Here is a 12,619-nt window from a genome sequence, read left to right on the forward strand (position 1 = left end):
TCCTTCCAAGAACAAATCCGAGCAAAGGTCATATCAGAGTGAAATTTCTTTTACTCAGCCTGTAAAATAAACAGGTCGTCCTGCTCACATATAAATGCCAAGACTTTTAAAGGAACTCTTTGCAAATCTGCAGATCTTAAGGTCCATGAGGAGTTGCAATAAGACAGGGAAAAAAAGGCAGAGGGCAAGGTGTCAACAGCACATCTGAAATCCAGTTTAACTTCAGTGCTTAGCATCCACATGAAGAAGAACAGTTATGGAATGTTAACCTGAAACATGGTTGAGAAGAAAGAAGGAGGTTCAGAAATTTGCCTCCTTTTAATGTTCTTCAGTGACAGTGACAAATGCTGTAAGATTTAATCAGACTGAGGGAGGGAATCTGGTGATTCCAGACTAAGACGCATGCTTTTGGCTTCACAGACCTGCTTTCAATATCTTGCTCTTCCTGTATATGTTGTATGTGAGCAGGGACAAGTCACTTACCTTGTTCTACCTTCATTCTTCATATATACAAAAGGGATAATACCACTCTCCTACTTGACAAGTATATTGCGAGGATTAATGTCTTAAAGGTGGTGAACTGCTAAACTACTATAGTAATGAGGACCGTGTAAGTAGTATAGATAGATAAGCTTTGGAGTCTTCACTGCCACTGGATGCCGTTGTAGCCACTGTAGTCCCTCCATCTCTGCCTAGCCAGAAGACTGTCCCATCCATCACACTCAGAGCCAGCTGTGCTTAGCTACATATTTGTGACCTCCAGGTGTGAGTATTACTATTCATATCTGGGAATGAAGCCAAAGGAGAGGTAAGATCTTGCTCTGTTTTATTAACACACTGACAAGAATAAGCGCTGTGCCTGAAACTTAAATAATTCCTAAATTGGTGTTTAGTAAATAAAAGCCAGCATGGGAGAAACCTTGGAAGTTCAGAAGGAAACAGGAGGTCTTGGAGTTTTTTGGTTGTTTTGTTTTGTTGTTTTTTTTTCTGATCCCTGAGTGGGACAATTTGAAATTGAAGTGACATAGTAAAGAGATAACGATTTTCACAGCTGAGAACAGTGAGCAGTGGCCAAAAACAACCATTAACTTCTACATGCACTGCTTGTTTATTGAAGTAATATCCTTCACCCTCTTTTTTTTTCTTCTGTAAGAAGTGCTTTGATTGCTCTTAACACTGCCGTCTTTTAGTATTGTGGTAATTTTCAACTTTGGTGTTCTTTGTCCTCTACCAGGTGGCAGTCATCATGCTTTTTATTCCATGGTTTTTATTGATTTGGTCAAAAGTAATTAAAGAGATAATTTGTTCTCAATTACATTTCCTTGAATTTCCTGAGGCTAGTAACTCTGCTCTCCAGCTGTGTCTTCCCCAACTCCTTCTCAAATTAACTTTGTTCTCACTATGAAATAAAACAGAATAGCATGTTCTTTTTTGTTTGTTGCTTTTGGATTGAATAGAGACTCTGTGCTGTAGCAGATATCGATCTGATAATTTTATTAGGTACTCCTGCCTTGGTTCGTGAACTTTCATGTTTTTAGCATAGCATTCCAATAAGAAATCCTGTGTTAGACTAGCAGAAGTAAGAAACTAATTTTTTTAGAGAGATTTATAGATGCTTCTGCTTCCTGACTATCCTTTGTGCCTAAAGGGTTCTTTTCAGCACGTTCATAATCTATTTTAAACCCTACTAAATGCAAGAAGGAAGTAAGCACTACTGTGGTGCAAAAGGTTTTTATTTTTTCAGTTTAACAGGGATTACATTCATTTCTAGTAGCATGGATTTTTGGCAATCCAAAATGCCTTTGGGACATTTGGTCTTCTGGAAGAAGATTTGGTGAGAACATTTGTAATTCTGACTTCAGTAGGGGAAAATATCTAGAAAACATTAGCTAAAGCTGAGTAATATCACTGCCAGTATGCAACCAAAAATGTGAATAAAATGCTTTGGGAGTGTTGCATGTACCTAGGTTATTTGCATGTTGCCCAGAGACCATGTAAATGACAGAAACAGAATACAGAAATATAAGCAGTACAGACACATGTCATACAGAAGTGATTTTTTTTTTTGCTTACTTATTTGCATTGACTTCCAAGGACACATTTCAAAATTTTCAGATCTTCATAATGAAAACAGTTTATGGAGGCTATAAAGATGGCAGCTCAAATAATGTAGTTGCTTACGGGGTTAAAAGTAACTGTAGAGTAAATGGACTGACAAGAATGCAACTGAGATTAATTTGATCCAATTATTTTTACAAAACTTACCAAACTTATCAGAATTAGGTAAATATTCTTTGGAGACAAGAAAATCAAAAGATAATTTCCCCGAGGAATATGAGAGACAGAGGGAAATCAATGGAATATACAATAGCAAGCTATTCAAGCTGGTTTTATTATGAAAACAACAGTTTTTCTGTACATAGGCTTTCCATCCCTATAATAGCTGAATACTTCATAGATGTTAATGAAAAAGAAGTGTTACTTTTCCCATTTCAGACACGGGGAGTAGAGGCACAATGAGCTGTAGAGTTTGTACAAAAATTCATTGTAATCAAAAAAAGAAAAAAAAAAAGGCTTCTGCTAGCTGGGATAAGGTGTTAAATGTTTTATTTAGGATGTCAGAGGTGAAATTGAATCTACTTATTCCAAATTTTTCTCATGCCTTCACTAGCAGATGACCTTTCTCTCACTTTTCAGCTGCCTCCTTCCATTTTCCTGATGTGTCTATATTGACAGTAATGTGTTCATTGGAGTGCAGAAGGAGACCTAGCAGGACTGGAACTCCCTCGCTCATTAAAACTACCTATGGTAAAACAGTGGGATGAGTGCCCCTTTCCATCGATATCAGGACCATTTCTGATCAAACACCAAGGAACGGAAGCTGCTGCAATAGCTCTTATCAAGTGTTCCCCTTGGCAACAGAGATTCTCAACTGCAAAGTGCTTTGCATTATTGATATGGTACAGTACAACCTTAACAAATTGGGTATCTTGTCTTTGATGCTGATATATATTTACGTGTGTAGATTTAGTTGTGGCTTGGGTTTTTTAAGCTGAAGCACTGAAATAGCATTACTCATAAAGCAATCTTAATTTTCTGTAATATATTCTTAATGAAACCCTTTGTCTCTGAGCCTCTTGTGTTTAATTGAAAATTCTCTTTTAGTTCTGATCTCTGTTCCATGTTCCCACATTTTAGTGAAAGGGCAGAAAGGGTCAGTATTGGGCAGCAGCAGTAAATGAAGAAATAGGGGAAAAAAATATAAAATAATCCCAAGTACTTGGCTAGAATACTGCCTTTAAAATTCAACATTTACAGTCCCACCTGCACAACAGCAGTAGTAAGCTCTGTATGGAGTGCTTCACAAAAGCTTTCTAAAAATTTTTGTAAAATTAAAAAATATATTTCATCAGGACAATCTTGCATTTGGATGGCTAAATGTTGGCCTGTATGAGGCTGTGCTGATTTATTTTCATCAAAACACATTCACAGTTTGCAAATGTAATCGTAATGCTCCTATTCAAGTGATATATTACAAGGAAAAAGAGTGCAATAAGTGTGTCAATCTGCTGTTTTTGACAATAACGTATAAACTTAATGAGTTGGCCAGAATGAAGAACCTTTATGAATTGCTAAGGAAATGGGTTCTTTCATCAGCTTAAACAAAAAATTTGAAAGCGTACAACCTAAAAGCATGTTGATTGTACCTGTACTCTCCATCTGTAGATGGCATAGACACTGCCAATGCAGGCTATTTTCACAATAAGATTTCTAGAAGGAAGTTGGAACTTCTCAAAATTTACAGAATGATATCTGCATAGATGACAGGTGTATGAAATGGAGAGAATGCTTAATAAAAGGAAGGATTTGTTAGAGTTGAACAATTTTTAATCTCCAGAATTATTTAAAAGAGAAAGTGGAAGTATTTGGGAATTGTTAGGATAAAATCTAGAATGTCTGCAGGCGGTGGTTTGCGACTGAAACAAGCTCTTAACAAGAATTTGTTAATCCAAAAATACCTTAAGAGCCTTCAATTTTCTTTCTAAAGATGAAGAGGACACACAAAGAGCTGTCTAAGGCAGCATGGCCAGTGCTTCCTGTGTGCCATTAGCCACCTGTGGTAGCACTGAAAGGGGTCACCTCCAGGTCCACAGGAGCGGAGCTGTAGATCATCACATGGCATCGAGCTCCACCTACTGCAGGATTGCTGTAGTTCATTTCACCTAGAGCTGCTGGATGTGAGCTCAAGAAAAATGACCGTTATCATTTCCATGGAAAAATTTGGGGTCACTTCTTCATGTAATGTTACTTTGAGATGATGTTTCATATATTACTTTATGTTTATTTTTTTAATTGTTTCTTACATATGGAGTTGTATGAGATTTTGTTACCTCACTATAATGAAAGCAGGAAATGATCACTGAAACAGGCCTTTTGATGGCTTAAAAGCAAATTAGGTGAACTATGATGAAAGTCTTCATAAGTTGGAAACACTAAAAAAAAACTCCAACACCCAAACTCCAAAGACTGTTCAGATAGTCATGTTAATATATTGAGTTTAACAAAATAGACATAACAGTATTGTTTTCTCTCAGTTTTTTATATCTGCACTGCACATTAAAAAGATAGAGTTCTGCTGTTCTATAATTAGGTACTGTTACTGTTTTAAGCTCAGATTGCACCTTTTCAATACATCACATAGTAATGAAAGATAATGGAGAAAAGGAAGCTATTCCCATCTGTTTTCTGTGATAAGGCTGATTGAATCACATTGTCAGTGCCTGGGTGGAGGGGGTGGTGTATGTGATGCCTCCCTCCCTGAGCAACTGTGCTAGATAGGTTCACAGCTCTCTTTCCTTTCCTCATGAGCTGGCAGAGCTGGCTGGCCAGAGCTAAGATGTAGAGAAATGTTGCAGCTGAGAAAACTTTTCTTCAGTGCTCTGTGGCATTAGTCTTGCAATGGATATAACGAAATGGTGCCAGACCTTATACCAGTGGTCAGTGTACTGGTGCCTTTAAGCCATTGAAACCTTAGGGCCATGTTCTACCACTTGGTTTTAATCATGTCATTCAAGGTATCACCAGCTATAAAAAAAAAAAAAAAAAAAAAAAATGGGGGGGGGGTGTCAGGAGCAAAGCAGACGGGAAACTGTGCTGTTCCTGGAGTGCAAGATGCTTCTGCTCCAAGTCCAAATCAGATTTCTTCTAGCTTTCTCTTTAAATACAGATAATGTGTGCAATCTAAAAAAAAAAAAAAAAAAAAAAAAAAAAACCCAAACCTCCCCACCAGCATTAGTCTGCTGCATGCTGTTTCTGTAGCAGAGAAGATGAGAAAACTGACACAAATTTATGGTTTTTGGTTTTGTTGCTTATTGTGTTATGAGATGATGCTGTGGTGGTTAGCATTACAGATTACAAATAGATGTGCAATGCCGAGATGATACCTGTACGGAAACAGTAACAGGAAAGGAGACTGAAAGGTGTCCAAATACCTGGAGTTTTTTGGGTTTTTCATTTCACTCAAAAAAAAAAAAAAAGTGTGCCCTGATACAAATAAAATATTGCCCAAAATATGAAAATTTTTCCAATTCTGAAACCAAGCTGCTTCTGAACCAGCTTCTCTGAAGATGTTTCACTGATAAAGTCTTTTGTTCCACCCATCTGACACCTTTCTACCTTTAAGAGTACTCTGAAATTTAGAAGGGCAAATTAGAGGAAATAAATAATTATTTGTCTTTTAGCGTTATGTGCTGGATAGATCATTTGTGTTCATGAATATACAGAAATGTAGTTACAAATATTTCAGACTACTTTTGCTGGAAATGACTTTTTTTTTTAAAGGGGTCTTGTTTGGCAACTCATTTCTACAACTCCAATCTACTTTTGAAAGCCTGTTTTCACAGATGAAGACATTTAATATTCAGAATTTTGCTGAGGATTCACTGAGGCATGCTCTCAGGTACATTGGTAGCCCTCTGGTAAGGCTTGTGTTCCTGAGCAGCGTCAGTTTGCCATCTGTCTCTGCTGCTGACCAGTCTTGTTCAAGTGTACCTCAACTCCATGAAATGGTGGAACCTTCAGACTTCTTCTTGACATTGCATTAGTTCATCCTTATACTTTGCAGAAAATCTTCTTTCCATTCCAGCTGCTTTGCTGTTAGTACCATTTCTGGGTTGGGGCCTGTTTGGTTGGGGTTTTTTCCCCTCAGTTTTCTATTATTTTTTTTTTTTGTGGGCTGCCTCAGTTGTTACATTAGAACATTGGTGTTGCAGTTCTCCAGTGGGTGAAGATACTGTTCGTTATACTTTGAACCTTTGTTCTGCTGAAATGTTGCACAGGAACATAAATTTTGAAAGAATTTTGTGCCTTCTCAAGTCAAGATTCCAACAAGCAAAATGCTCTGCTCTTAAAATTTATTTTTTTTTCTGATACTCGAATATTTCCAGGCTTTGCTCTGTTGTGCAAAAACTATGTGGCGTGTCAAGTATTTCATCTGCGTCTCTGAGTCTGCTGTGCAGTCTTTCAGCCTTTTTTGTACATCAGCTCTATCCTGACTATATAGATGTAACTCATTAGGGCCTCCAGCTTTGCTTTGCTTGGAATCAATATATGAGCTCTTTGATCTAAAACTAGAGCAGGAAAGAATTACTGTTTTCACATCCTTTTAGCCTGAGCACCGTGCACTGCTGAGTGATCTAAAGTCTTTTATTAATCTAGCTATATAATTTTTTTAATAGGAGGGAATATGTCTTCCTTACACTTGAATAAACTGATGGTTGAAGGAGGACTAAAAGACTTGTGTCTGACTTCAGGGATTTTTATGAGTCTGTGCCCTCCTTGGGGGGTAAAAGCACAGATCCAAGCATAGTGGTCTATCACAGTGTGTTTCTTCAGGGAAGAGCAATTACAGGTAAGTCATTTCCTATTCCTGGTTTTGGAAATTGGATTTTCTTTTTATGTTAGACACAGCAGTCTATATAAGAGTTTTCCAAGAGAAAAGTTACGTTTTCTAAGCATTTAAGTATAGTAATTTAGAAAGCATGTATGCATTTTGCACAGTTGGGAGGTACTTCATATGAGAACCTATTTGTGCACCAAACTTCCTTAGTGACACTTTAAGTTTTTCTACAATAGACTAGCCATTGTTTATGCTTTAGTTTGCATCTCTGTAGAAAAATTTATTTGTACCACTTAATTCTGAAAATTATGACCTGCTACAGTATGGGTAACTAGCAGTATTTCGGATATTGTTACATGGTTTTGCTCATTTTTTAGGAACCTGTGAAAAAAGATGTGCAGGAAAAAACAACCAAAGAAGTGGCTGAGGTCACTACTAATGACTGTTTCAGTGCAGAGGTGAGACTACTGGTGAAGCTTTGATTCAAGATGGAGTTAAAGAAGGCAACAGACAAATATCGTGTTTTAATTATTCATATAGCTATCCATTTGCTGAATTCAAGGTTTAAAGCATTACTGTACATAAGGAACCAGCCTTTTGCTGGGTGACTGAACATTTCATAGGTTTTGTCTAGTAAAACTCATCCTGAAGGTATCAGGAAAAAAAATTGCTGAGTGAGATGCAGGGTTCTATTGTAACTTGGTAAAAATAGTGTTCTGAAAATTCAGATTAGCTGTGTTAGTTATTCCATGCATCAGTTCTATAAGACTGACCTTTAAACTACATTACAGTTTAGCACAGAAATGGCTAATACATTCAAAAAAACTTTTTAAAACATTCATATTTTTATTAAACTACGTAGGTCAATATTGCACATCTGAAAGAGCTGTTCCTTTGGGTGTTATGTAGAGCTGCACTAATTAACAGTTGTTGATGATCTAGCCTATACCAGGGTTTCAGCCTTTGCCTGGTGTGACCTTAGCCTACAATTTTAAATATCGAATGGCCTGGAGATGATTTTACTTAAATAACACTTTTTAGTGAGCACAGAACAGTTACTGTGGCAAGTCTGTTCCAATTCATCCGAGACCACCTAAATGTATGTTCTTAGGCCAGTCGTACTATGGCGCGGAGTTACAATATAGTCTGTGGCTATCTAGCCCAAAGCAAGTTAAATATGAAGAAAATGTTGGAATTAAAACACACTTTAATTCCTCTGTACACATTTAACAATTTGCCTGAATTTTATTTGACAGTCTAGCAAAAAGATTTAATTTTTCATCATATGTTGTCTTTGTTAGCTTGTTTCAAATCTGATCCATCTCCTTTCTCTTGAGAACAAAACTGAATGCCAGGCATCTAATTTTGATCATAATTTTTTTTTTAAGAAAAGAGAAGAATAAAATGCAAATATACCATCCTTTCTCTTCTGTTTACAATTATATGAAAACTGACAACTAACACTAACATTTTTTTTTAAATTCTTTTTTAGAAGTTTTTCTTTAAGGAGGAAAGCACAAGTGTTAGCCTGACTTCAGCATCCGATAATATCTCACCTACCATAACACAATATTTAATTTCCTTTTTTATCTAATTCGAATCAGCCAGTGAGGTATTTCAGATTTGGTGGAAGCTAACAAAGTTGAAAAGTGAGATGTGGCAGTGGAAGTCCTGCTAAAAGGGGCACCTATGCCAGCTGTTTTACTGGCAGAAGCACTCTGGCTTGAATACCAGAAACATTCCACAAACGCATTCATTTACTGTTTTTTTTTCTTTTCAGTTCTCCTTCACAACTGTCATTTTTATCTACACATCTCAATAATAAGAAGTATTTTCTTTTGTTTGCACTTCAAAAGAACTTTCTGGAAAGTTAAAAACATAGTAAAAAAGGGTGAAGAATGCAACTCAATCTTACCACAGAAGCTTTTGTCCATGCAGAGCGCCAGTTGGTTCAGCAATCAAAAAATACACTCAGATGTGCATAAAAATTTGAAATAAGATTGCAGCCTCTCTGGAGTAGGCGGCAATCTTCTCTACAGATTCAGCTGAGATCTGCGATATCCTGTCGCATACTTTCCCAGGTGCATAATAAAGGATCTTTATTTCCTTTACCAGGAATTTATTTTTCTGAATACCTTAGGACACTTATGAAATGCATGGAATTGCTTCAAGGAATACCTTTGGCTGCACCTCAGGCTCTGCAGACCAGCGCTATTGTCTCTCAATGGATAGCAATTTAGCCTGTACTTTTTGCACATTGAGCACTGCCTCAGCTGCATATTTTCTTACCTAACACATGCAAAACCACTGCATATGCACAGCATGCAATCATAATTCTATGAAATTGATGCAGCTGTTCTCTGGAAACCCCGAGAGTACTTCTAAGCCAGGGCTAGTTCAACAACAAATAGAAGCTTTCATCTCCCATGTATTTCAGTTTTGTAGCTGCTCAGAAGAAAAAATATTGCAGGCATTTTGAACAATGTACATATAGGTGATTTTAATACCCTTATGTAAAATTGCTGACCTGGTTTGTAGACTCTTAAAAGTAAGAGTGAGAAAGAAAATAATAAAGCCGTTCTGTTCTGTGCTCCAGAATCAGCTATATCTGTGGAGCGTTTTGGTTTGAGTCTGATTGAAATTTTTTCTGGGTTGGGACTTCTAAAAGATTTCTCTCCCATCCATGCTTTTGTAGTTTGTTAATGCATAAGCGCTTGCAGCAGTCATTCCTTAAGTCGAGGCCATTGAACAATCTCCTCTTCCTGTCTTGTAGTTTAATGAAGCTTATGGGTGCTTAACTGCCTGTAAAGATCTCTGTCAAACTTGAAGTCAGCCAATGAGTTAAAAGCTGTTGGAACACACATATACGTGGCCATGCACTGCACTATCGTATACGGTTTGTTTACATGCTTGTGAAATGACACAGTGTTGTCCCAGATGATGACCATCTCAGAAAATATTTGGTGATTAAGACTGAACCCTGAGACTGCACATACCTTCTCTATGCTAAGCTCTTCTTAATTAATACTGTAGTATTTCTTTTCGATTTGATAATTTTCAGCCTGATCCACCGGAACCAGTGAAGAGGCTCTCCCCAGCTAGAGAAACAGGAAAGGAGCTGAGGACTCTTAGTGAAGCTCTAGCTCGCTCAAGGTAAGGAAATCCAGAGCACACAGAAATGGGCCAGTCAAGACTAAAGAAATCTTTGGTTCTGCAGTGGCAGCAGTTGGATTATAGGCGAAATAATAAATGGTACTAACACCCTAGAAAAAATGGCTTACAAATCTTCCTTTATAGGCTTTATGTATGCTCAAAATCTTGTCAATGCCGTATGAGGAATGATTGTTTGATAGCTGTCTATATCAATACTATATTGTCTTAGTGTTGTTTATAAAGGTGCTTGTTAATTCTTTGCAGTCTTTTGCACGGCACAGTGCTGTGCCAAGATCTGGTAATAAAGTAGTCAAAAATGAGCAATGTTAGGACGTATAATGTCCACTATGTGATGGAAAATCATAATGAAAATATCTACCATTATTATAGAAATACCTGCATGGACTCATTTGGAATATACCAACTTGAGTCTTGGGAAGATGCTGACATGGAAGGAATAGATTTTTGTGCCCCTTATCTGATGGGTAGTGACCTGGTATAATAGGACATGAATTTAGGGTCCTGTATATGAAACAAGTTTGGACAGCAATCATTCTTTTATGGGACTGACCACAGAAAGTAGCTGGGTGTGTATGCCTTTGCTACAGAGTATCTTCTATTGCTACTAAACACAATAAACTTCTGTCCCAGCAGGGCATTTCTTATAGTCTCATTTTAAAAAAGAAAACAAAAACCAGGGAAGCCTATTGGGAATAGGTTTTAGCAAAGAGTACTCTTCCCATTTAGGCGCTTGTACTCTTAAATGTACTTAGACTGTGTTGTCACCCATGTTTCACCATTGTCACTGCAGGTGGTGCTTAAGTTGACAAGATTGAGGCTTCAGTATGCTTTTCTGTTGCAATCACACATTCTGATTGCACTCCGAACTTCCCTACAGAGACCATTCACTCTATTTGCTCAGTATTAGCTTAAACAGTTGCTAAACTGCATAATAAGCCTTGCAGTAGGTGACTCTAGGGTTTTCTAAATTTTCCTGGAACCTTCTAGCTTTCTTGATGTGAGTGTTTAACTAAGAAATGAGATTCGTTTGCAATTGAAACAGCAAGCAGTAGTACAAAAAGATGATTTACATCTGGCAAGGTTTAGTTACAGCCTGCTGCAAATAAAATTGACAAATTAGCACTGCCAGCCCCAGCAGCGTACGGATTACACAAGTGTTTACGGGGTTCCTAGACTTTAAGTCTTTGAAGAGCATTCACTGGATAAAAATAGTTGAATTAAAGCAATCAGCAATAAGACAGGCATCTATATAAAAACTTAATTATTAGGTTAAATCTAAGTAAATATGGTAGTCAAGAGAACACATGATATCGGATTAGCATAATATAATGAAAACAAGTTAGGCTCTTGCACTGTATGGCTGAGATTGTAACTGCATAAAACTCGAGGGTGTTAGATAAAAGTAGCTTCTTTGCATATAGTACTGTAGAGTAATCAGAACTTTACATTTCACAATAATTTAGTGGTATTAAATATTCCCAAATTTTTACATCAGAGCAATTTGTAAATTTTATATTAGTTATTCATGATGACGTTAAATTTCACATTCTTCCTTTTTGTCTTTCTCTGCCCTAAATTATTTTTATTATTCACGTTGTTAATTCACTTTTAGTGAATTTTCACTTGATAAACTTGGCTGAAAATAGTAATAAACCATAAACAAAAGAATAAAAGCTGTGTACTTCAAAGGTTGGTTATGCAATTTTAGTAAAGCATGACTTATTTTCGCCATAAATGCACTGTTAGTTATGTTTGACTGCTTGTGTTCATTGTTCATTGCTAAATTTCAGTGGTATTGTCTCCTTGAGGTCAAGTTAAAGTTCTTTTGATGATAACCTGCCTAAGATCAGTTTACTTCTTGATATATGAGTTGTAGGTGCTCAGAGCTTACTTTTGGTTGCTTTACAGTCTTTATTTCAAATGAGTAGGACAAAAAATACTTGCAAGTATTCTGTAGGATGAGAATTACCATCACCCTTGGTATTAAAAGGCTTGATTTTAAAAATTTTAGCAAATCGATTTGTAGACATTTGGACGAAGCAAACTGGACAGCTTATTTCATTACAACTTACAGTTTGAACAAATGATGTGTCATTTTGTTACTAGGTTAACGTAAGGGCGTCTTGATTTGATACTTGTTGGGAAACGTGCTTTTGAAGTGCCATTAGGAGCTCCATGGCATTTTTGTGTGCCTTGGCCATCCTCGAGATGTTTGGGATCAGATGAACTTTTCCACAGCTTTGAAATTCTCTCCAGTTCAGTAGATTGAGTGAGTTTCTAATCCTATAATTGTAGAAAACTATGAAATTAAATTTGATTTTATAAAAAATCTAGATCATCTTTGAGATTATAGTGAGTAACATGATATAGGACTGCTTCCACGGAAGGTGGTGCTTTGGGCCCTTTGGTGAGGGACTAAATCTTGCACTGGCATAGGCTGCCCAGAGAGGTTGTGGAGTTGCCTGTGGAGATACTCAAAACCTGCCTGGATGTGGTCCTGTGCAACCTGCTCTAGGTGACCCTGCTTTGGCAGGAGGGTTGGACTAG

The 12,619-nt window shown here is 37.1% G+C and overlaps 1 protein-coding gene across 1 annotated transcript in view; it reads left to right on the forward strand.

Annotated features, from left to right (window-relative positions):
- The window catches only part of CCDC60 (coiled-coil domain containing 60), a 57,664-nt gene that overhangs the window by 18,424 nt on the left and 26,621 nt on the right, over positions 1–12,619 (forward strand). Inside the window, exons 2-3 of the mRNA XM_074606169.1 lie at positions 7,276–7,356; positions 9,960–10,051. Of these exons, the coding sequence (XP_074462270.1) occupies positions 7,276–7,356; positions 9,960–10,051 (173 nt within the window). The remainder of the gene's footprint in view (positions 1–7,275; positions 7,357–9,959; positions 10,052–12,619) is intronic.

This window comes from Larus michahellis, chromosome 13, assembly GCF_964199755.1.
Source record: "Larus michahellis chromosome 13, bLarMic1.1, whole genome shotgun sequence".
Classification (NCBI taxonomy): domain Eukaryota; kingdom Metazoa; phylum Chordata; class Aves; order Charadriiformes; family Laridae; genus Larus; species Larus michahellis.